General features: G+C 33.1%; 1 protein-coding gene across 1 annotated transcript; it reads right to left on the reverse strand.

Moving 5' to 3' along the window:
• Nucleotides 1–1,122: 1,122 nt before the first annotated feature.
• On the reverse strand, nt 1,123–3,179 carry LOC143555531 (WAT1-related protein At2g37460-like). The gene is made up of 7 exons (XM_077045069.1): nt 2,904–3,179; nt 2,728–2,790; nt 2,516–2,632; nt 2,118–2,358; nt 1,672–1,833; nt 1,433–1,584; nt 1,123–1,354 (listed from the first exon to the last, which is right to left on the reverse strand). The coding sequence occupies exons 1-7, from the start codon at nt 3,113–3,115 to the stop codon at nt 1,123–1,125; spliced, it is 1,179 nt and encodes a 392-aa protein (XP_076901184.1). The 5' UTR covers nt 3,116–3,179.
• Nucleotides 3,180–27,927: the final 24,748 nt, after the last annotated feature.

Raw genomic sequence — 27,927 nt, forward strand, 5'->3', positions numbered from 1 at the left:
TAATAAATAAATAATGTGTGTGTGCATGTGATTGATGGAGAGTAGTGGAACCTACCTGGCTTTTGTGTTAAACGGTGTTAAGGGGGTAGCACATGCCTTCTTGGCTCCCCCCTTTTTGAGTTTTATTCAATTGGAAAATTCTGAGTTTTATCCAATTGAAAAATTCGGGTGAACCACCAAATTATTTCGATCTGAAAGTGATTATCCAAGTGCTACAACTTACAAATCGCCTACAAATGTTACAAAATTGTTAAACTAGGATGATGATTGGTGGTGGTTCTGATGCTATAATCCTGTTAAATGTTTAAGTTTGTATCACTTCACTTGGTTTGTAACTTTGTGCATATCCCTGTTATCACTAGATTATTTTGTCTGCAAACTATTACTTACTACACTATATAGACACTAAATGTTATTCGTTAACACATAGTAAACAGCATTTAAAACCTCAAAAGGATTTTCAACAATACAAAGACGAATTCTGCAGACTGATATAAACTAAGCAGCATAAACCGGTCAGAATCTTGTAACATATTTATTAACTAGATATACAGAGTTACACTTCTGCTCTTTTCGGGAAATATGACTGATATCATTTTGACTTTTAAACTCAAATGTTTATTGTGAATATTCGTCTAATTATCGCTATGTAACGGGGCAATTTAGTGACGGATATTTGACAACGAACCACCAAGGACAACTAACTTCTTTGAGATTGATTCTACATTTAGAGGTTTTAGTTATGGTGAGATTAGAAAAGTCAGTCAGTAAAGTCAAAGATGCTGAGAATTTTCTGTGGGCCCATCTGCCAACATTTTAAAAATCCTACTTCTGTTATATATTATTTGCACTTACTAATGTATTCTAAACCTTATTACTTTCTTCATTCTTCATAATCACTTCTAGCTGCTACTCGTGAGCTTCAACGGATATATGCGAAAGAAGGAGCTGTGCCGTAGAGAGTTGACTTGGTCAAGGTACAACACGTTTCAAGCATAGTTCTATATATCATTTTTGTAATACTATAGTTACATAAGTAAGCTAATTACATTGGAACATTAAACCTATCATTTCTAAGGAAGGCTCATTTTATCTCGCATTAAACCTGATCTGTTATTTTGCTTAATTGACCGGCTCAACATTAATTACTATTACATCAACTGTCTTATCTTGTTTATCACATTTTTCATCCGATGACTCGATAATAATAACCTTGTGACAACCGTTCTCTTCGGATTCCTTCTCAAGTAATTCTTCCGGTACTATTTGATTGCCAGTCGAAAGCTCGTTATCCTTACTTTTACCCCAAACAACCATATAAAGCCCTGCAACTATCACTATAGCTCCAAGAACCCTGTAAGAATATAAATGAATTTAAAAAAAAAAAAAAAACTATGATTTTTTACTTTTATAAGAAAATAATAATTTTTACCTTCCTAGATATGTTTGCTCGGCTAGAATAATCGAGCCCATGATGGCTACAATGATCATACTCAGCGGACTGAATGCAGTCACGAAAACCGGACCCCTGTCTTTCATTACTATTCCTTGGATGTAGTAAGCGAGACCTGAACATATTACGCCCTGCATACACATAAATAAAAGTTGGGTTATATATTATTTATACAAATTATTTATAAAATTTTTTATTAATTAGTTAGAGATTTTTACACTATAGAGTGTTGCTAGAAGTGAGATGTCCCACTTAATAGCCCAAACTGCAAAGTTACTTCTCTCCATCACTAATGCCACTATTGCTCCCTCAATTGTGCCCAAGAAGCAAATCCAAGCGGTTAATGACAGCGCAGCAGGATAAGACTTTAGTGTAATCGCCTGCATATTACAAGAGAAAAAAAATATATTAAGTTTAGGAATTGTTGATAATACTTAGTTCACTGGCTGGCAAATCCTGACCTGTTTAAGACACGATTAAACCTGTTTAATGAAAAAGTACACTACGCAATTTTATATATATTTTTAAATATTTACAATTAGTAGGCTATTGAAGCATACAACGAGTTGTATTCATGTTTGATACTTGTGTTAATCTCGTCATTTCTGACATATTAAACACGATAAGACATGTTTTGCCAGCTTATAAACATATAAATTCTTACTTGCAAAACCATGAAGCAAGCCCAGCTAAAGATTCCAATTATGATCATAATAGCACCCTTGAGAGAATGATGTAAATCAACCCCATTATTTGTTGCATTTCTGCTATAACGCCCTTTTGTCCAAAATAGCTCCAAAACCGGGCCTTTAACCAGTGTCATAACCATGGCTCCTGCAACGGTTGTAATCGTTCCAACTACTTTCGCTTGACTGCGGATACTCTTTAAGTTGACCACCTCAAGCCTGAGTCAACCAACAGTCAATCTTGTTTTATTTTGACTTGTTTGACATAAGCAATAAAGCACAGCCCAAATGGTCAAAAGGGGCCATTTCTTGTTTCTTTGACCACTTAATAATATTATTGGTTTTATGCTAAATTATTTATTTATTTATTTTTTACCTTAGAATGCATGCAATGACAAAAGTGATAGCAGGAAGAACATTGGACAATGAAATTGCAAATGTTGCTGTTGTGGCTTTCATTCCTAGAAAGAAAAGATTCTGATCAATAACTGGCCTGTCAAACAAGAAACATAAGGTTAGTCATTTTATTATAAGTCATAACATCATACCATTAAGTCATTAACACATGTTATTCTTATTATAACTTACTCCAATAGAGCAAGCAGCATAAGCTTTACAAATATTGATTTGGTCATCTTCGGTCTTATTTTCCTGTTAAAAAAATAATTAAAAATTAAAATATTAAACTGGTGAGAGAGACAGAGAATAATTAGTGAAAACATAAACATAAATAATTATTTTCTTGTTACAAAAGTAATATTTACTTGTCTAGGACGATGGCAAAAGGGGCCATGACAACAGTGGCTATAACGTGATGATAAACAACGAATACATAGCTACTCATTCCTTCGTTCATCGCAACTTTAGATACAACACTCATTCCCGCAAGCCCGAATTGCAGAAAAATGACTGCAAAAAAGGGTTTCCCCTTTTGGAAAAACTCACTGATTCTCTCACTCATTGCTTGCTTACTCATAGTGATATTTATAAGTAACACTTGTTTCAATTGTATGGAAATATGCTGCCATCTTATGTCTATTTATAGTAGACTTCAGCAAATCAGCAGTCAGCATGATCCTTTCAGATATACTGCATGGCATTGTTTATAATTTCATTACTTTGGTGTTTTTTTTTTTTTTGGTAATAACATATTTTGGCTGTTTTACATGAAGCTTCAAATATATTTTGTGACGGGGGGTTTGCTGCCCAGTGACAGAGACAAAGTCTCTTAATTATCTAACAGTCTTAGGTTCAAGTCCCGGGAAGTAAAAGAACTTTGCCGTTCAAATCAAAAGAAAAAGAACTTTGGAAACAAAAAACATGTCGAGATTCTGTTATATCAGATTTATGGTAAGTTTTTGTTGACCTTAGTTTAATTGTTTTGGCCTTTGGGTAAGATGTTGTGATTTGACTTTTGAGATGGTAGTAAAATGACTAAATGAGTGTTTTAAGTAATAAATTCAAGAAAAATATCACTTGCAAGTTTCTCACTTTAGATAACTTCAATTGCAATTCGCCAATGGTCGAATGGCACAGGGTGATGACATGGACTGTTGGCATCTGTTTGTTTCGGTATTTGAGATAGTTTCAAGGACAGCTCAAAAGAAAGATAACTTCAACTCATTAAATAGTTATTGACTTAATATTTTTTTTTACAAAAATAGCAATGTTGAATAGTTAATTTGGATTAGGGATGAGCAGATTTGATACCGAATAATTTGGTACCGTTGGTACCGAATCAGTACCAAGTTTTGAGTTTTTGGTATCGGTATTTTATGAATTTTGAATGAAATACCGGTACCGAACCAAACATTTCGGTACCAGTACCAAATATTTTCAAATTTCGGGATTGGGATTTTCGGGATGATACCGATACTGTCCCGAGCTCATCCCTAATTTAAGCGGATCCTTATGATCTGAACCAAATTCCAAATTTGGTTTCAAACTCGAATTTGTACCTTTTTTTGAATTGACCCAATTAATTGAATTCGATCTATATAATTTTCTATAGAAAACATTTATTTTTTATGTATCTATTATTTATTGTTTCTCGTTTTTTATATGTTATTCTATATAGTAAGTAGATAAAGAACGCTCATGATTACGAACTAATTTTTTTTATTTTTAGGTGATGATAGGAACTATATCATTAGTTTCTTATATTTTAACAATTAAAAAATAAATATATAATATCAATATTTTAATAAGTTACCTAATGAGATTAAAGGTAAAAAAACTAGCCATGCATCTCATAATCAAGGGTTATGATTGCATTCTTATCTATTCAACCATCCTGAAGTTGTTTATCCTTCCCTTGAAAGACAATGTTAAGGTAGCGTATGATATGCAGTAATGATAGGGGGAATGAGATGATTTATTGTGTTGGAATGAAAAAAGTGATGTTTGGTTGATTAAAGGAATGGAATGACTATTACACATGGAATCTCATTCCATCAAAACCATTCATTCTCACCCCCTTCTTTTTTTTTTTCCATTCTATTCCTTATTTACCCTACTTTATCAACAACACCACCACTTAATAACAACAACAGCCACCACTACCGTCGCCACCACCAACACCCGACTGCCACTGTCGCCACCACCACCGCCTCCGCCACCACTACCTTACCACCAGTGTAGCCACCGCCACCGCCGTCGCCACCATCGTCACTGTAACCACCGCAAACATTGTCACCGCCGCCACCTGACTATCACCGCCACCCTAACATCTCCCCTAACATCTCCATCACTACCAATGCTACCACCGCTTGACACCGCTAACCTCACCACCACCATTTTCGTCGCCAGAGCTAACACCACCATTGTCGCCATTGCAGTTTTTTTTTTTTTGGTGAAAAAATTATTTTGAGATAGGAGTGTTTTTATTATTTTTATTTCATTCATACAATTTTTTTGGATACCAAACATAATAAAGTAATAATTCATTTCATTCCCATAGGTTAACCAAACAAGACAAAGGAATGGTAATTATCCATTCCATTCCTTCTCCCATTTCATTCCCCCTTCATTCCATTACCTCCAACCAAACATTAAATGGAATGAGTCATTCATAAGGAATCACCTAATTCATAGGGAATCGTATTCCGTCATTGTCTGTTTTTTTTTCATTTCATTTATTTTTCACCCTATTTTCTTAACACCATCACACGACCATCGCCACCACCACTGTCATTGCCGCCACCACTATCTGACCGCCACCACTGCTACCTCATTCCTTCTCTCTACTTTCTCAACACCACCACATGGCCATCACCACCACTTGACCACCATTGTCATCGGCGCCGCCACCACTACCTGACCACACAACCGTCACCATTGCTATCATCGTCGCCATCACCACCAATGTTGCCACCACCATCACTATCTTCGCCACTACCACCGTCGTCGTTGCCCCACCGACGTCATTACCATTTTATGTTTAGGTAAATTTAATTTTTTTTGAGCCAGAGGTACTTTTTGTCGTTTGTATTTCATTCCTTTATTTTTTTTCTTGCCTTCCAAGCAACAATGATATGGTAATAACGCATTTTATTCCATTGTCTATTTCATTCCCTTGTTCATTGCGCTCCTCTTCGTTACAATATCTCATACCAAATAAACCCTACACGAAACTAAATTACACAAACCTGCCATAATCGGGGCTTGATACCCTTAATATCAAGAGGAGATTCACCGCTCTAACTCTTAGTGTTTTTGTGAACCGGGGGGGGGGGGGGGGGGGTATGAGGATCTACATAAACAAGTAATAAAGTCTTGCCTTAACCCAACTTTCAATTTTTTTTAATACAAAGCCATGAAAGTTGATTTTTTTTAATATTTACATCACGCATGTAGCAAAGTCAGAATCATTGATAGATATAAATGAATTTTAGACTATGCGTAATGGACGAGTGAGTATGAAAGAATACGTATCGCATCAATATCACGTCTACTGAACACTGCACTGTAGTTTCGTAAGGCGCGATGAGTGTTACGGTGAGAAAGATCACGGGCGTTGTGACAAAAGAAAGTGGAGAGGGTTATCTAATTTAAATGTTTAACCAATTAATGGACCTTATATTTTTTTATTGTAAAAGCTTGTTTAAATTTTAATTTGATTGTTCTTAAATAACTTAGAGCGTTCACATTTCATTCATTATTTTTTACCCTATAATTTAACTAAAATTCATACTTTTTAAAATTTAATACTCATTTTAAAAATCTTCCACAACCCATTCACATTTTTTTTATCTTAATCTTACTTAAAAATAATTTTTATTATATTTCTTGTTTTCATACACTTACAATAATTTAAAGAATGATAAATAGTAACTTTTTTTTATATATAAACAGTTGGTATAACAACTTTTTATAATTTAGGGTTGGGTAAACAAATAGTGGACAAGATGAAATTAGTTTTTAGTGTATTGTTTTAAAATTTAAAGACGGAAGAGAAGATAATGAATGGGATGAAAATGCTCTTATAGACGTTATACGCTTGTTTATAACATTCCTGTATTAACTTTAATGAAAAAAGGAGTTGCTTTAAAAAGATACTTTTGATGTTGTAAGTGGTTTTGACACAAGCAGAACCCGATATTGTTTCTAAAATAACAATTCCGGTTTCGAACATGATATTGTTCTCAAACACAACCCGAACTTGATGTTTAAATATAAATATATGCATAAAAATAATTAATGACTGTATTTAATGATACTTAAAAATATGGGCCGTATTCACCTAAAAATATGAGTAAGATGTATTCGTATGAATATTCCATTTATAAATATAATTTGAACTTGTAAAACCATTTAATTTAACAAAATATAGGTTTTAAAAAAACTAATCATTTAATTTCTATATTTTAATTATAGTTCTTTTAAGCATTCCATGCATTACACGAGTTCTAAAGCTAGTTATAAAATAAAAGAAAACTACACGATAAATTAAAAACCATAGAAAACATAATAAAACTACTCTCACCTCCAGCATTTTGCGATCTCTTTCATTTGTGGTCTGCTTACATTGGTACGAATGTTTATGTTTATTGTAACACCCCGACCGATGGCGGATTATACATCGGGGCGCCACGTATTGTTTCATTACTCGTGACACTATTTGGGTGTCAATATTTAATAAATACATTTTCATTGCGCACGCGCAGAACACAAATCGTAAAGTAACATAAATCATTTCATAACTTAAAATATTCAAATAACATAATTCGTCTTGTTACATTTTAATCTAGGTCCAAAGAAAAAGAAAACATCCTACGTGTCCTTGAGATTCCCAAAAGCAGCTACAGCAAACCTGAACATGTGTTAAAATAAAACGTCAACACTTGCGTGTCGGTGAGAAATCAAGTTTAATAGATATAAATAGATAATAACAAATACTGCGCGCAACATGTGCTTAACTGGGGTTTAACATAGGGTGTAATCAGATTGTGATCAAGCCTAAATAGATCATAGCTCATAGTTCAATCCGTGCTCCCAATCGAGCACAAAAACGAATAATCATACGTGCATGTGTAAACAAAACAAGAAAACCGTAAACGATAGGTCTCCCGTGTTCATCTAATGGATCCATGAAAACTTCGGAATAGGCCGAACAAAGCGGTTAATGATTCACACATACAAATAAACAGCCAAGTAAACGTCCATAACACATGGGGTTTTGCGCACATAAATTTCATAAACAAGTTTAAGACTCAAGTTGTACGAACACATGAACATCCCAAAACGTTAAAAATAAAAGGGGATTAAGTACGAGATTACTCACCTGAAAAAGGTGTGTTGAAAGATAATGCAAGAACCGCTTTTAAACAAGCGAAAGTTAACCTATAAATAAGAGGTTATTGGTTTAACGATTGGTTTTAATGTCTTGAATATATGCAGTAAGTATCGATTTTTGTTAGTTAAACAAATTAAAACAAAATATATATATTTATATTTACCGAGATTCTGGGCAGAACAGAAGAGAAGACGGAGGCAAAGAGAGGAGTGGCGCTGCTGAGGAACTACGGCAGAGAGCAAAGGGAGAGAGATTTGGGGAGTGTTTAAGTGTAGTGTGTGTAGTGTTATAAACAAGGAATTAGCTTAATTTATAGGAAAAACCCAAGGGAACACAATCCCTTGAAAAGGGGAAAAGATCTTATCAAATCAAGCAAAAGATACTAAAAGTACAAGAAAACAAAAGCAAAAGATATCAAAAGATATGCCGGCAGCTGCAGGGGATGGGGAAAAGCTGACAGGTTACAGATCAAAGCATGGGAGGTGTCAGATAAAGCACTGTTCAAGACATGCAAAAGAAGATTTCAAAAGATTATGTCAGTCACTTTTTCTGTCAACTAATAGGATTGGTGCGCATGCTGCGCCGAAAGTGGCTTTTCCGACAGATGTCGGAACTGGCCTACAGTGCTCTAACAAAAGATAAGATATTTCAAAAACATACAGGCTGACTAAAACAGAAGAAAAGACTTAAGGTCTAGCGCGAGAAGACTCGAGCGCAGCGCGAGGGCGGAGGCAGACAGGGAACAATTCTTAGCGCGCCGCGGGAAGAACTATAATCCTTAGCGCGTCGCGGGAAGAACTACAATCCTTAGCGCGTCGCGGGAAGAACTACAATCCTTAGCGCGCCGCGGGAAGAACTACCATTCTTAGCGCGCTGTGGGAACAGTTCGCCTCGCGTATCGCAGGAACAGTTGGTCTTCGCGCAGGCTTCCTTGTAAGGAGTCTGGCGCGTGGAGCTGCGCAGACATCCTTAGGCGGGAAGAACCAAAGGACAAGCAAAGAGTTAAGAGAAAAAGGGTTTCAAGGCTTAAGGGTTAAGCAGAGGGGCGAGACGGCGACAAGAGAGAAAAAGGGAGGCGGGACGGCGGAAAAGAAATTATTATTATTAGTAAGTAATATAAAAATATATATATATATATATATATTATTTAATGTTAAATTTACAAAGATTAATAATCAAATTTTAAATTATAAAAAAAGAATCGGATTCGAAAACGGGTACCTGGGTCGGGTCGGATAGGGCAGTTGTCACATTTATATCACTCGACGTATCCTTCCAGTTCTATTCACTTATTAGATGCTACGATCTATTGCCCTGCTTTCTTGGCAAAATACTCGAGCACACGTTTTCAAAAACCATCCAACTTTTTTTGGTTTATGGGAGCCATGTCTTCTAAAATATGGATCCAAGCAATGACATATCTAGAATAAAAATTCAGGGTATCCCCAAAATTGTTTTTTAAACCTAGGTGTATCCTAATATTTGCTCAGCGATGTCAAAATACATAAAACAGATAAAAAATAAATTTCAGCGGTAATTTTTCACTTGCCAAAAAAATTGAGGGGTATCTGGAGATACCCGGATACCCTTTCTTGTATGCCACATTCGCCATGGATATAAGCATTTGCAAATACGACTTCTTCTTGATTGTTTCATGCTCTTACTCTACGTGAACGTGGCAATATCTTTTTTCACACTCGCTAACTCTCTACGGAAATATCCTAAATGAACAAACTATCTGATTTATTAAATTCGGTTAATTTATATTCCTACATAAAATCAAACTGTGACATTGACATTCATAAAAGTATTTTCTTAAAAAGAAAATTATATCTTCCACCAAAAGAGAGTTGAGTATTATAATCTTTTGGTGCTACGATATTTGAGAATAAACTAATATAAATTCATGCAAGACTGCACGGTTGCATGTGTAAGCTTCTAATCCAAAAGGACCAAAACGTACAAAACTTTAAATATAACCGAGTGGGGCGTTCACGTGACGGAACAATATTTAAAGTCGATCAATGTTAGCTCGAACTTGACTTAAACTTTATATCAAGTTGGCAGGTTCATTTTCGAAAACCTCTTAAAATTTTTGGTTTCGGGACGAGCACAAGAAAGGCCATCTTATATCACGCTTTTAGTTATGTAATAAATAATTTGACAATTTTACCAATTGGTGCATTTTCAAAGTCCAATACAAACCAAAACAAATAATAATAATAATAATAATAATAATAATAATAATATAGCTCATATAAAATACAAAAACTTTTATTCACTAAAAATAAAAATACCATCAAAGGGAATTGAACCCATAACCTTGATTCCATAAACTCTCACTTCTTCTATTGCATCAATGAGTCATTATATAGACTTGTGTTTTAAAAGAAAATTATATATAAAATATTTATAACCTTTTTTTAACAATTATAGGTCTCTCGGGAGAATGAATTTGGGTCTGTCACCCCCTCCCTTTGGGCCGTCTCTGCGAGTTAGCCCGTCTCGATTCAAATTAAAATTAAGTTGGTATCTTAAACTCAAGCTCGACTCGATTAAAAATCAAGCTGGCTCGCTCGATTCTATTTGGCTCAACTTACAACTTATTTTCATAAGAGTCTATATATAGCTTATTTTTACCAAAGGAATACAAATAAAACTTTACTTAGGGGGGTGGGGGTGGCTTAAAAACCATCACTTGCTTCCACCAATCACGGTGTGCTATCTCACCCCACCACATTCCATCACTAGTGATGGAATTTTGGTGGGGGTAGTGGTGTGATGGAATTTTTTTTATTTTTTTTACAATAAATACTACAACAAGGTTAAATTAAATAAAAAATAAAACAAGATTAAATAAATATTACAAAGATAAATAAATTAAAAAAACCGACAAAAAAAAAACATACGGCGCTTCCCAACCCCACTTCTCGCATAGCTCGCATTTGCGTTGAAGTAGGATCGATCTAAAGGGTTCGTTAAGATGTTCGTGCGGTTGTACGATGAATGCTAGAAAAAGGTGGAATAAACGGTTGGTTTTGATACGGTGTCGATGAAAACGGTGAATTAAATGTTTGAGATTGAAATGGTTGGTTTTGGAACGGTTGTGGTTGAAAAGGTTGTTGTTGGAATGGTTGGGTTGTGTCGGGTTCATCTTGTAATCGGAATCTCGCCGGCTCGCCAAGATGTTGTCGAACCTTTGGTCGGAATTGGGTTTTCTTTGAACCTGAGCCACGTTTCTTTGAACCCTCCATTTGTGTGATGTTAGAAAGTTGTTTGTAGTAGAGGATTTGAGTTAGATTTGAGTTGGATTTGAAGATGGATTTGATTATATTTATATAGGTTAATTAAGTTTTTTTTTTATTTCCTCTCAACGGTCACTTGGAGCCAACGATTGGAATTGAGTGCGTGATGGCCATCACGGCCGCCCCCCCATCACGTGTGATGGAAGGACCGGCGGCGGTGTTTCCGTGACCATCACGCGTGATGGCCACGCTATAACGGACCACCCCCACCCCTCTTAGGGTCGTGTATCTAAGAGATACGATTTATTAAATTTTTTTTCATGAACTTACCCCTTTATGAAGTAAAGTGGTCCCTTCCACTTTGTTTATCTTACTCTACTAATAAATAAAAATAAAGATGATGATGTGTCATAATCATATTAAATCTTAATTTCTAATTTCTATTCTTTTTAACCCATGCTATCTATGGGTCATGGGCTAAAATCATTTTGATAATTGGGTTATAAAATACTCAATTTTCATATCTAATCTTCTAATATTTCATCTCATTCATACTATTAATGAGTTATGGACCAAAACCATTTTGGCAATTGGTTATAAAATAGCCATGAAATTAAAAGTAAAATATTAATAATTGCTATCCATGGGTCATTGATTAAAATTATTTTGAAAATTAGGTAATAAAATAGTCAATTTTCCATTCTAATCTTCTAAAATTTCATCTTATTCGTACTAGCTATCAGTGGGTTATAAAATAGCCATGAAATTAAAAGTAAAATAATGATTGAAGATCAAACAAATAAAAATATGAAAAAAAAGTAGAAAATAGTAATGAACAATCTTTTTAAGGTTGTTTTGTTCCTTAGATGTCCAGTTTTTTTCATAAACATTATATGTTGCATTATTCAGGATAACTAGCAGACATGGTTAAAATTTGTTTATATTGAATGTCGATTTGAATGCTTGTGATAAAACAACAAATGTTTTATATAAAGAGATTTTATCAAATTTATACAGTTGAGATTGTAGACTTCTCATTGTTTGTATAATATAGTTCATTTCTTTTTTACCTTTAATTTTGTTCATTTATTTCAAATAGCAAAACCTATTGTTTTTATCATTTGACATATCCCGTGTAACATACGGGTTCAAAAGCTAGTAATATAATAAGTAATAACTGAACTTTAAACAACAAAAAAACTTAAAAAGTAAGTTTTGTATTTTTATTTTTTAGATTATACAATTTTTCTTTAACACTTAATAATTAAAATTACTTAATCTTACAAATTTTATGTTAAACTACTTTCTGTCCTTACATATAATTATTATATGGGTTTATTGAATTTAAATAATCTCAATTATTGTCTAGTGGCCGATAACAGTTCCAACTAACGAAATGCTCAGTAACAATCCCATCTTTTAACATATTTTCGCCCAATGTTTTCATACTAACAGATGCCTAACGTCATTAGTCTTTGATAACGTGACATGCCTCCGTGTCAAAAACATGTTTATATGAAAAATACGTAGCAAAATCGTGGTGGCAAATTGCACCACCATCACCATAATATATTAAAATTAAAAATATACTTTAATGTAACAAAAATCTAAAATTAAATAAACCAAAAGCTAAAAACAGAAGGCTCATACTATTTTAGTTCAAATACTATTAACTAAAAACATATTGATATATATAACGAGAGTGTTCCCGACGCGCTTTGCGCGGGAAGCTCGACAATGGACCCGTATATTAAAACGCGAATACGCAAACACATTATAAGGAATATTACTTTGGCACAATAAAATAAAAGTTTATCTAACTATCAAAAGAACTTGGCTGGTATTGGTTCGGCTCATTACGGCATTGATGTGATACCGACACTCGGTATGTGGTTACAATACAAAAAAAATATTCTATTGCGAAAAAAACTCCGTTTTCATCGAAACTTATATAACTTGTTGTGAATACAACTTCGTTTTAACGGCATGACATATAAAAATATGAGCATGTCGTAACGGTATACTAAAGTTTTTAAAATATCGTATGTTAAACATTACCAAATAATCAATAACTTAAATGTATAAGTAATAACAAAAAACTATATGGAAAGAAAAACACATGTTAAGATACATACTAAAACCATGAAAACTTTGGGATGCTAAAGTGAAAAATAAACAAAGTTTACCAAAAAGAAATGTCATGGATCAAAATTGAAACAATTTTAAACTTGGGGGACTAAATCAAAACAATCTAAAATTAAAGGACTAAATATGTAAAAAAATAAACTATACTGTAGCAGTACTTCAATATATAGTGTAATGTAATAAAAATCGTACCTATCCAACATTTCATCACCAATACAATTGGCTCGATTATGGATCCAGTTTCTTGTACACAGCCGAAGTAAAGTATGACCGATATTCGTATAGTTCCCTTACCAACCATAACAAGTTCTATAATTTAATAAGGTTCTAAGGGACTACAACAAATAAAATCATATTAAAGATATGTTATCCATTCAACAACTTACTTTAGTTATTAATTCTACGATTTAATAAGTGTTCAATATAAAACAGGCTGTGGCGGTGGCAGTGTCATGATGTTTTTGTCAAACCACTGACGATGCAAAAAATATGCATTCTCTTAAAAGACCTAATAATAATAATAATAATAATAATAATAATAATAATAATAATAATAATAATAATAATCGGTTCCATATTACGTGAAAGACAATTTGGGAGGGGAGACAATGTTTTGGAAACATACGTGATCTAATAACTAATAATATATGTTCAGCAAAAAAATTTTCAACATTTTATGCCTTCTCTTAGTGTTGATAAAGATTGTTGGGTGATTCAAAGGACAGAGAGACATTCGTGGAATTGGCGTAGAGACGCACATGAGGTGTTTAAATGACATAGTTTTTAGATATGCAAAATCTTATTAAATCTCTCTCTCTCTCTCTCTCAAATGATATTGACTAGTGAGTTTGGACAATGCAAGGGATGAACGATATTGTGGTGGTGGGGTGGGGGGGGGGGGGGGTGGGGGCTGCAAACATATCGAAGGTCTCATGCTTCCAAGCAGCCCGAGGAAAATTATTTGATGCTCATGTTTACCTTAGAAGATTAATATTTGTGGGTGGAGAGTTTGGGCAATCTCTTCAAACCCGGTCTAATTTAGTGGCCAAAAGTATTAATGCTCCGTCTACTCTTTGTCCCTTGTGTAGTAACGAAACAAAATTTAGACGCTTCAGAATTCATTGGTCTTCTTGAAGAGTCAATAAGAAACTCTTATTTGTTTGATGATATTATGTATTTATCTTTTTATTGGTTCTCGAGTAGAAAGAATACATGTAAGGTTTATTTTAGATAGTGCATGAAAAATCTCATACTTTTTATGTGTTTTTTTCTTCTTGTTGTTATTGTTAATGGTGGTTGTCGTCGTAGTTGTAGTAGTAGTTTATCGTACTATTTTAATCAAACTTTGTACATAATTATTTTAGAGCATTCCTGGCAACTTCTCTATCTATATCTTTATAATTATACTAAAAAACACTACATTGTATTTTTTTATACAATTAAATAATATTTTTTTACATCTTTATCATTATCTTTTCTTTCTCATCAACTCACAACCACTTTCAAATATATTAGAAAAATAAATAAAGGATGAACAGTGTTCCTCTAAATTTATTATCTCTTAAAATTTTTCACCATCATCTATTCACAACCACTTACAAGCCTCTAAAAAATTTAGAGACCCCTCTTACATAATTATAGAGTAGCTGTTGAGAATGATCTTAGACCAACATCAATGGGCTGCCATTTTACTTATTTTTTTATTCATAACTAGTGTTTTTTCCAGTAAATCCCGGGAGATGGTAAAACCCAAACGTTAATGTGGTAAGTCGACGCGAATTTGGTCGGTTTCGGTTACGTGCGTTATTGTACCGGAACTAAGACAAAGAAATAAAAAAAAAGGTTATGAAAATTGAAGTGGACCAATGGCGTGGCGTCAGTCGGTAAAGCCCGATCATTGGTAAAACACGACCATTATCGATCCCTTGCGTTGAGGCGATGAGTTTACGTGAATTTGGTTGGTTTTCGTCATGTTCTTTACAGTACCGGAACAAGAAAAAAAACAAAATAAGCATTCGGTTGGTTTTTGTTACGATACTGAAACTAAAACAAAACGCGGTAAGTCTACGCGAATTCAGTTGGTTTCCATCATGTTCGCCACGGCATCATAACTAAAACAAAATAATAATAAAAAAAACTGGCATTTGATCGGTTTTTATTACATTCATTACAAATTGAAATTAAAACAAAAAAGACAAAAAAAATCATCACCAATAGGGTGCCGCAAAGTGGTCCAGTAAGAGCTTTGCGGCACCAAACTTCTAAATTATTATATATAATATAATAATAATAGTAGTAGTAGTAAAATAAAATTAGTAATAATAGATGGTAAACCTGCTTTCATTCTTTAGTTTATAAAAGCTTTGTATATTGTAATGTTCGTAATCATTTTAGCGCTTTTCTTTAATGGTTGTCGAATTGGACCGGCAACATTTAATAATAATGATATGATAGTTGATAAAAAAATATATACAAGCTAATAAATTGTTTTGGGTTGGAGCCCAAGCCCTACTTTCATTAGGTTGGATAATTGGTCACATTTTATTCATGACTAGCAAGGTGTCCGTGTAATGCGGTGGTGTGTAAAGGCAGCTGGTGTTAGTACGTTTGTAACCTCGTAACGGTACGTGCGTAACCCGACGGTGGTATGCATTTAACGTGGCATTGGATGTGTAACCGGTTCCAGTAAGCGCGCCACACAACGCCTATACGCGAGCAATCCGGTATGTATAAACCATGTCATCTGTTTTGACGAACTTGTTCTGACCGAAAACGTTTTTAACCTGAAGCCCGTTTTGACATGACCCCTTTCGATCTAAACACATCCCGTCATGAACTAAATTAACCCTTTTTTGTATTAACCTGTTCCGACCCTAACCCGTTCCGACACCATTAGTTAAACCTGCCCGACCCGTTGCCGGTAATAACGGGTAATCATGTAACATATTAGTTATTTTAAAATTAATAAACTATAGCAATGCCATACTCAAATTAAAGATAATAAAATGATCATTTTTATTGTGTGATTTTTTAGAAAAAATATTAACGTGTAAAAAAATTATGGTCATTAAAAAAGTCGTAAGGGGTAGTTGGTTTAAAATGAGAGGAAAATGTTTAACTATTTAGTAAATTAACAACTTGATTGAAATTGAGGGGCCATTACTATAAATTATTTTTGAATGAGAAAAGACTATACTACCCCTCTATTTTTTAAATTCTATGCATTGTTAATTGTACAGTATACAATAAAAGTGACATCTCTTAAAATATAAGAGAACCTTTACTTCTATATTATATATAGTATAGATATAGATATAGATAGATGAGGGATAATTTGAAAACCTTGTTGAGTTTTAAGAACTTTAGAAAACTCATTTTTAACCACATATTTAATTAAACAAGTTAAATTTTGTAGTTAAGATTAAATCTGATTAAAAAAAATTAAGTAGGGGAGAAAATAAAGATGCACAGTTTACACTAATTTAAACGTACGTTACACCTATGTAAAAAGTCGATTCGGTGCGTAAAAAAATGTTTTAATTTTTCTACTTACATGTAACCTACGTATATTACATATATGTAAAACAAAATCAAGAAAAGAAATTGTTACATTGAGTTCTTTCAAGTTCTTAAAACTCAAAGTGATTTTCAAAAGAAATTAGCCCGATATAGATATTAGGTAATGAAATAGACGATGAAATGGAATGAACAACAAAATGAAATTGATTATTATTATTATTCCATTGTCTTGATTGGTTAATGTATGAGAATGAGATGAACCATGAATTTATCATGTTTGGTAGACGTGAATAAATACAAATGAAAACATTACTTTTAATGCAAAACTAGGACAGAGCCCATGTGGTACACGGGTGGTTAAAAAAATAAAAAAAACTCGGGTTATAACATAACTAAAAGAGTTCGTGTCCCATATTATGTTTAGAAGAAGAGATGATAAAATAGAAAGCTGCTCACATTACATTTATGTGGCATCTTATGTAGAAGCTCTAGAATGATGCCATATGGAAAAATCTTCTTGCTTTAATATTAGATTATACAATTTTGACCCGTAAACTCGTCTGTAAAAAAATTTCAGCAAATTGATTAAAATGTGGCAAACAGTTATTATTTCTTAGGTAATAACTAACTTGAAACAATTAGAAATTGTTAATAATATAATTCTAAGAAAGTCATAATTGGTTTATTTGAGTTAATTAATAAATAATAAATATTAATGAGTGCATTAATTGCCATATAATTTAACATAAAAATGTATTAAATTGAAGGAGTGGTAATTAAAAGATTAGTTAATTAGGTGGAATATATATAAATGGAAATTGATTAGTTGGCATCCCATGTGGATAACATATTTGAAGGACATGTGTAAAACATGTATTGCTTTAATATCTTAGTTAGATAACGAACATTTATCAAAGTAAAAAATGGCAATGGCGGTGGTCAAGTGGCAGCAATGGTGGTCGTGGCAACAGCGACAACGGTGGTCAAAACCATTTTTTCACACCTCATGCTTTTTTCCCATTTCATTATCTCTTTCACCCTACTTACTCGACACCACCACAATAGCCACCACCAAAACTTGACCACCCCAACCTTCATCGCCACCACTTGATCATGACTACCATCGCCGCCACCACTACCATCACCCATGCCACCCCACCATCACCGTTGCCACCATCACTGTCGCCAACACCACAACGTCACCATTGTCGTTGCCATTACCGACACCGCCATCGCCCCCGGAACCACCACCACCACTGTCGCCAATACATTTTAGTGTATTTTGAAACTGGTCGCAAATATTTTTGTCATTTGTATTTCGGTTATGCATCTTTTTTGTCTTTAATAAACAACATAAAGTAATGATTAGCTTAATTCACATAGGTTAATCATACTGAAGAATGAAATGAAAAATTATTCATTTGATTATCTTTTCCATTTCATTCAATCTTCCGTTCTATTCCTTCATACCAGATAGATCGTAAGTACAATTCAAATAAAACATAGAGGCAACTTGTATAATACAGACTGGGTCTTCGCGTTAATTTGTTTCTTCTTTCAAGTTACAATTATTTTGGTCTTTTAATTGAGTTTCAAGCTCCTTACTAGGGCCTAGTTTTTGATATTTTTCCCCGTAGTAAAAAAAAAGGTTGTGGCTTAATGATAGAGCACTCATTTTACTAGTGAGAGCTTGGGGGTTCAAACCTCACTATCATCAATTTATATGGGAGATATGAGGGATGACCCTGGCTTGCCAGGGTTCGAGTCCTGATCTCACCCGGTTTTATCGGCTCCTCGCTGTCGTGCCGTTTGGCGGGCGTGGGAGTCGGGTTTTATCCGGGGAATCCCTCAATAGGTGGACCGCTAGGGGCTCCGTCCGTCCGGACTCGTGGCCGGCTCGGGCTACCTTTAACCATTGTAGCCGCGTACGGAGTATCCGGCGTTACTTAGTTGGTAGTTAAAAAAAAAAAAGGAAACAAGAATTTACGAAAACAAGACATGACTGTCTTTGGGGCATTTGCTAAAAGCTTGATTTTTGATGATTTGTTATATGCAAAACTTAAAATTTAAAATGACTACTACTTTAGTCTTACTTATGTGTGATGTATTCGTAGATAACATATTAAAAGAAACCAAAATTTTTAGGATGTACACGAGACGGTTTGGTTTTAAACGCTAATTAAAACCAAAATTTTCAACCCATCCTAACTAGTTTCTCCACAGTGCCTTGGATTGCATGGTTTACAAGTGTTAAGCGTTAATGATAAACAAGTGACACTTCAACTAGTGGCTAACTTCATTCATGCTTTCATCACAAAATAAACTCTATTAGAGGGGGCTGGCCGCCCAACCCGGAGCCTCCGAGCGCTCGGTTGAGCAAGCTAACCGGTCACCACCCCTATAGCGAGTAGATGAAATGGGTGGGTCACATATGACGTAAAAAAGTGTTCTTTTTTGTTTTGTTTGAAGTGTGGTTTTCTCATTAATTGTTATCTTTTCAAGTCAATAAATAATCTTTTTTTATTGGAAAATATGTTATATTTTCAGAAGGAAATAACTTAGAAAATTGTTCTTTAAGAAATTATCATTAAACATCAATTCGGTGTGTTTTACTCCAAAAATGTCATAAAACCATTTTAATTTTCTCGAAGATACAAGATTGTAATTAAGTATTTTAATTTTAAGTATTCTACTTCTTAATTAATGAAAATGCATTTCAATTAATTATTCAATTTTAATAAAGAAAAGGTCTAGGAATAAGTTGAGCTAGGTCAATGTGAGTGGAGACCTATCTATAGTTGGTGCGAGTACACGTTACTCTCATTGAGTGCGAATCATTCTGTTGATAATAACTGTATTTTATGGTGATTTCTTGTATTTGAATAGTTCAAAACCTATCGCATAAATTGGACTGTAGATCCGATGCCATGCAAGAACGAATTTCGAACTGCATGCGTGTGACATATGGATATATTCTACGGTGGAATTTAAACTAGCGAGTTGAACCGTATCTTGACCTTCGGGTCACCATATCTCTTCATTACACTACTAATATTATCATGTCTATTTTTCTTTCAATAAAACAATTTAAAGAGTTCTGTTTGGTTTCTCAAAGATCGAACGAACCAATCGCTTCTAAAATAGCAATAAATTTATATATTATTCTGCCAGCGGCCCAATCTATTTGGTCTGATAATCATGCCCGGCCCATCAGTTTACTAGACTAAATGTTATAACCCAAATACATAAACAATGAGTTGTCTTTAATCATACAAACAGTAAATCACAAAAGCCTAAAGGTATATAATTTAATACAAACAAATTGTTTAATTCAATACAAATTAAATTGTTTAATTAAAACAATGCGTGTAACCAATGGGGGTGACGATTCATTGGTAAAGACAAAACCTTTAGAACATTTGGGTATGGGTTTAAATCCTACAGACGACAATGATTAAAAAAAATCGCGGTTAAAAAAACGCGTGTAATGAGGATGTTGCTGCAAAACATGTCTCTATGGATGCCCTATTTCAATCACATGCTTATGATCTGAAATCATTTGTTAACGGTAATATTATAATCATACGTGAATAAGTTTATAGAATTTATGTACCTGTTAACCGTTAAATCAAGTACATGTATGTATGACATAGGCTGATAATGATTCTACTCTATGAAAACATGAAATAGATGCGCCTAGTTTGACATCTATTGAGGCGACGCAAACACCGTCTTTTGCTGTTCTTTTAGCAACAACAAATATTGTTTGTGAAAACCGACAAAAATTCTATGGTAAATGGAAGCAAGATGAAACATCATAATCATCAACAAGTAACCTTGGGATCTCTGAACAGAAGTAGTTTTGCAATTTTTTTAACAACAACACGCCCTCATTATGATTCCATGCAAAACTTCATTTCTCTTGTTTCTTATTGGGACAGTTTTATGAATCTCCATTGTTCGCGAACCGTATAGTTTTATGATCGACAACATTTACTAAGGTATATTTTTCATATATAATTTTTTTTACCGTACAGTAGTACTAACAATAGTTAGGGCTGTCATTTTTACCCGAAACCCAAAACCCGACCCGAAAAAACCCGCACCCAAACCCGAACTAACCCGACCCGAAGAACCCGAACCCGAGAAAAGACTAACCCAAACCGAAGTAATTTGGGTTGGTTCTTGTCACACCCCGCCTAAGGCGGAAATGCCGGGGCGTGATCCGATTGCTCACAGCTCGAAGATACTATCATAAATATAAATGACAATATCTAATTAATTATTTTAGTTCAAATGTACACACAATAATCAAATACAATAAAACAATTCAAATAAATAAATACAAATCAATTAAATTTAAATTTGTCTTCATTATAACCCTAAGGTATTTCTAAATGTCCAAACTTCAATCTTCAATCAACCTGCATATGCGTAGAAAATGGAGTTTGATCAACAACACATGTTAAGTGAGTTTACCACCAGTTTGCAATAAAATAAGAATAATATAATAAATAAGCAAAACGTACTAAATGCGGTAATGAAATCAAACCATAAGCAAGTAAGTTGTCGATTAAACCATTGCCAAGCGAATCGGGCGCCGGTAAATCAACCATAAGCATATAAGAATAAGACCGTTGCCAATCGAATCGGGCGGTGGCCAATAAGAATGAGAACCCTCTCCAAGGGGATATGTCAAGCGAATCAATACAATAACACGTAAGCACATAACAAGTAGATTTGATTAATCACACACAATTACACGTTTGCTATTTTGATATGTATGTATATATAGATATGTATATATAGTATTATATACGCATATGTCCCCAAAACGTTTATGAAAATCGAGAAAAATAGGGGAATGATAAAACTCACCTGATCGATTAGGCCAAACAAAAATGAATACGACAAGACGATAATCACACTCCTCGAGAATTACCGACAAGGATCCTAATTAGATGATATGATGATTGAATTATAGATGATAAAATACATATAATGAATTTAGGATTCGATATGATTTGAGTTACAATTATGTTTGGTACGTTATGGATTGAACGATTGATCTCTACGAATTATTATTATTATTTAATTATAGAAATCATGATTTGTCAATAATCGGATTTGCAAATAATTAGTTTTAAATAAATATGAGTCGAGATCTTCTATATAAAAATATACATTTAAATATATAATTATCTTAAAACTTAGGTATTGGAAATCTTAACGTAATTTGATGGTAAAAATACAGTTAATACTTTTAATATGTTCTAATATGTTTATTATAATTTTGTTTAAAATAAATAGTACATACATATATACATATATATATTTATATATATACATATATAATATATATTTAATAAAGATGAGCGAATTTATAAAGACGATTTAACGGCAAAAACATTAATATTGGCGTCAAGTTTTAATATAATAATATTGGTTTATTATAAATAATATATATATATATATATATATATATATATATATATATATATATATATATATATATGTATATATATACATATATATATATACACACACGAAAAACTTGTAATGAAGCTAATTGACACGAAACTTTTATTTTATGAGGTTGGTGTGAATAAAATATTGTTTATTTAATATTTAATATTAATTATAATATATTATAAATAATTAAAACCAATTAAAATCATCAAAATAAAAATTACCAAAAATATATGGCCGGCCGGGACTCGAACCCGCGACCTGACCGGCTTGATAATATTAAACACACACACACCAGCCAGCCAGCCAGTTAAGCTGGTGTGTCAGTTGGTAATAGTTTGTAAATGAATATATATATACAGAAATAGTGATAACCAGTTTTAAATCATAAACCCTAATCACGAAATCAATCAATCTGTTCAATGTTAGTTCAATTAATGTTAGGGCTTTTATTCAGTAATTCAAGACGAACCTATACGTATAATTGATTACCTGATTTGTTGTTTATACACGGGTTAATTTGATCCAACAGGGCCGGCGGTGAGGACACACGAACAGGGTATCACGAGACTTCTATAACTCGATTAACCTTAGGGGTTTGGTTCGCAAAGTTAAGGAGATGGTACAGACGCATTTAATTGAATTATTATCAATCTTAGGATATATAAACGAGTTTAGGTTAGGTCGGTTTATTCAAAAATCAATTCGTATCAGTTTTGATCTTTGTTTCTTAATTAAAGGGTTATTTAAGCCGAATACAGTGGGGAAATCACAAACATGATTTAATTCCGAGTTTAGAACGAAGATTGTGCAACAAGTAATCTAAACGGGTGATTCGGGTATGGATATGGGTTAACGGGTCTGGTAAATGGGTTACGGGTTTGGATGATGAACTATAAAAGAAACATGTGATAATTGCACTTTAGTCCTTGAAGTATTTAAATGAAAACATTATAGGTTTAAAGTACAACTTTGGGTTAAAAATGAACATTTTCCATAGTTTAAATATATATTAAATAAAGATAATAAATAAATATAAATTGTATAATACTTTCTCGATAATCGCGATACTTTTCATTATTAAAATTTCTCGAATATAAAACGGGTCGAGTAACGGGTGTGAATTAGTATGTGGAAAACCTTAGTTGTTACAGTCTCCCCTACTTTAGGGAATTTCGTCCCGAAATTAAGGAAAACCACAACATAATCATTTTGAAAACAATTATACTTTTAACGAAAATAATCAAAACATAGAACTTATAATAACCGAAGTAACGCTTCAAATGACAATCCGATAAGGGCACTTTTATATAGTCACTAAAGTTATCATAATCTAGCTAATTAACTGTTGTCATTCTAACTTATTTATTATTAATTTATGTTTTTCGTTTATTACTAATAGCAACCGAAATCGAACAACCAAATCACGCCCGATTGAATACGATTAAGACGCAAGTTAGTTTTTCTCTTCTTTTGAATTGTTTTATCAAGTTATGTTGGTTTGTTATTTGATTATTTGTGTTATAAGCAAAAAAGTATATGTTGTTTTAATTATAGCATTGTAGTTTTTAAATTTTTTTTGTTTTTTTTTCTTTTGTTTGTTTGTTTTATAGGATACTCGAAAACCGATTAACCCAACTTGAAAAGACCCGAACCCGAATTACCTGAACCCGAAAAACCCGTGAGAGATTTGGGTTGGGTTTCGGGTCAAGATTTAAAACTTTGAAACCCGAAGAACCCGACCCGAAAAACCCGAAACCCGAAAAACAAACCCGAAGAACACCCCTAACAATAGTTAAGGTTTGATGTTTGACAGCAGATAAAAACATGTATATACTAATAAATTGTTTTTAAGTCAAACCCTAAGAGCCCGTCTACCACCTGACAAGAACCGTTTGCAGTGTCGAATAGTTTCTTCTCTCTCTTCCAGTGAGGCTCCACATCATTCATGTACGGTTGCCTGACTCTTCATTGGAGATGCTCTAACCCCACCCGCAAAGAGCTTAGTTTTTAATTTGAGTTTTTAAACCAGATAAGACAAACCTTCAATTCTACTCATAAAAATTACTCATTTGTCCATTATAATAAGACTTTAATCTATAAACGTTCACATAGCTAAGCCACAAGACCTTTGATATTATATCTTTAATAAGGCTCGAATTCAAGATTTGTTGATCTTCCCGGCGCGTTGCGCCGGGCAAGTTGGAAAAATCCGAACGATAGTAAAACCAAACCTTGATGCGGTAAGTCGAAGCAAATTTGGTCGGTTTCGGTTACGTGTGTTATGTACCAGAACAAAGACAAAAAATAAAACAAAAAAGATTATAAAAATTGGGGTGGACCAATGATGTGGCGTTGGTCAGTAAAACTCGATCATCAGTAAAACCCAACCGTTATCAATCTCGGATGTTGAGGCGGTGAATCTATGCAAATTCGGTTGGTTTTCGTCATGTTTGTTACAGTAACAGAACTAAAAAAACAAAATTAGTATTCGGTCGGTTTTCATTACGGTAATGTAATTAAAACAAAACGCGGTGAATCTAAGCGAATTCGGTCGTTTTCTGTCACGTTCGTCACGGTATCGTAACTAAAACAAAATAATAAAAGAGAACAAAACAAAATTGACATTTAGTCAGTTGTCGTTACGTTCATTAACAAAACTTAAAAAACAAACAAACCAACAATGGTGCCGCAACCATAATGCATAATGGAAGCTTTGCTACACCAAACTTTTAGATTGTTACATATAATAATTATAGGAGGTGAACGAACATGGTTAAGTAATTAATTAATGTCCTCAAGGGACATAGTGTTGGTACTGATAAAGTTGTGTGGTGTTGGAGGTGGAGCGCATGGCAGTAGACGATTAGTGTCGCACGTAGCGGAGCTATCAATGAAAAACAACGAGTATGTGATGGATACAAACAATTATCATGAGCCATTGACTAATTTAAGAAGATTCAAAATGACCCCTTAACTTATTTAAAATGACCAAATAAACTTATGCATAATTTATTTTTGTCCAAATAATGAGTCGTCATTGCCACTATTTTCATGCAATCTATTTTTTTTTACCGTAATTAGATTTTACGAGTTTATCAAACTTTTATAGTAATTGTTCTTAGAGTCCTTTCCCCAAATGTTATTCAACTTTACAATATTAGTTATAGTATTAAATTAATTTAAATTTTTCTTAACCGATAAACACATGCTCTCTACTCTACTTTTAAAATCGTCATTATGCACCCTGTAAGATTTAACCCATAACCTTTTGGTTCAAGTGTAGACATTAAGATGATCTTTGAGTGCGTTATCGCCATACGCATGTATCAAATTGATTATAACTTCTATAAAACCAAAAACCTAATTTACATAACCTTTAGTTTGCCTCTTAATACTTTTCTTAAAACATAAATATAATTTCTTCAACTAAAATTAAAAATTAAACACAAAAGTTGAAAACACAAAGCACTACAATGAAAAAAAAATAGCCTATACATTCAAACCTAGGCTACGTGTCATCACAAAACAATACATAAGCCCACAACACTTAAAAAACTCACAATCCCCTGTATCCAACTCCACCATAAAACCACCACCAACTCCAGCCCACACACACTACTCTCCAATCTCCATCCCATTTACCAATCCAACGACCCAAATCCATCCACGTGTACCGATCCCACATTCTAATCGTGTACAACACCACTTCGGATCCTTCCTTTAAACTAAAGCAACAAATGCGTAGATCTCGCTTCCGTACACTTCTCTCGCCGGACAGTTATTAATCAATCGGAGATCATTAACTCACCGCCGGAAAACTTCATTACAGGTATATTATTATTATTATTTGTTTATTGAGTTCATTAGTATATGCAATGCGAACTGTATTACTGTAATTGTCTGTAAATTATTATTAATCGATTGGCGATCGTACGCGGCTTGATTCTACCTACGGTTTTGAACTGTATTACTGTAATTGTCTGTTATTTTTGCTTCATATTAGGTATATTATTTGTTATTGAGCTTAATGTGTTCATTACTCATTAGTATATACAATGCGAACTGTGTTACTGTAATTGCCTATGAATTATTAATCAGCGATCATACGTTGATTATTTTTACCTAGGGTTTTGAACTTTAATTTGTTTATTTATTTATGTTTTTTCAGTTATATATTATATTCTTATGAGTTCAATGTGTCCATCAGTATATGTAATGCGAACTGTAATTATCTGTAAACTGTTGATTGATTGGAGATTATAAATTGCTTGATTTTACTTATGGTTTTTGAACTTTAATTTGCTGATTTATTTTATTTTTTCAGTTGTTTTTGCTTCATTTTAGGTATATTATTTGTTCAACAGTTCATCAGTATATGAAATGCTAACTGTAAATCTGTAATTAGCTGTAAACTGTTGATTGATTGGAGATCATGCATTCGCTTGATTTTTCCTAGGTTTTGAACTTATTTTTGTTGATTTATTTATGTTTTTTTAGTTATTTGTTTTTCGTTTTAGGTATATTATTTTTTTATTGAGATCAATGTGTTTATTAGTGTATGCAATGCGAACCGTAAGTGTTTGTAAATTATTAGCCGATTGGAGATCATACGCCCCTTGATTCTACCTGGTGTTTTGAACTTTAATTTGTTGATTTGTTTATGTTTTATCAGTTATTTTTTTGCTTCAGTAGAGGTATATTATCTGTTTTTGAGTTCAATTTGCTCATCAGTATATGCAATGCAAACTGTAATTGTCTGTTAATCGATCGGAGATCATACGCCGTTTGATTTTACCTAGGGTTTTTTACCTTTATTTTTTTTGTTAATTTCTGTTATTTTGCAGTGTTTATGCTTCATTTTCGGTTTAGAAGTATTAGAAGTAAAATGCTTAATTATTTTCTGAAGTTGACTTTTAAGTGTTTTCAGTTGACTGAAATCAAATTGGCACTTAGAACATGAACATAGTTAGTAATTAGTACAAAATATGTTGATTTATATGATTAGTATTTGATTTGATGCAACTTAAATTGGCCAAAAGTTACTACATTATTGTAAATGAGCTGAACATTCATGTACTATTCGACGGGAAGTTTGTTTATGTTTGTTAATTTAATAAACAAACGAACATGAACAAAGTTTTTGTTCGCTTAAGTGAACAACATGAACACATGTTTTGTTTGTTCATTTATGTTCCTGAACTTCCGTTTGAGCATTATTTTTTGTTTGTGAAAATTTTAATAAGTACGTAAGTAGTTATTTTTGTATAGATATAAACATAAAAGGAGTCCGTATATGTTTGGTCAATTATGGTCATTTAATACAAATATGTCCCTATTCTATCTACTCTACTATATTTGTTACTTGTCAATCTTATAGCCCTTCTCACATTTTTTTCAACCAATTTTAATATATGATCCTTATCTTTTAAATCATTTCAATAAATGAATTCAATATTTTTTTATTAAATGTAAATACTAACCGATTCATTTATTAACATTAATGGTGAAATAAGAAAATAAGGAAATATAAAAATTGAAGTTACAGGTCTGTTAGAGTAAAATTTTAAAGTAACGAGTAATTGCAAATAAAGTAAATAAAGGTGCATAATTGTC

This window comes from Bidens hawaiensis, unplaced genomic scaffold, assembly GCF_021521415.1.
Source record: "Bidens hawaiensis isolate Kalapana, Puna unplaced genomic scaffold, B.hawaiensis_p1.1 tig00018140_1, whole genome shotgun sequence".
Classification (NCBI taxonomy): Eukaryota; Viridiplantae; Streptophyta; class Magnoliopsida; order Asterales; family Asteraceae; genus Bidens; species Bidens hawaiensis.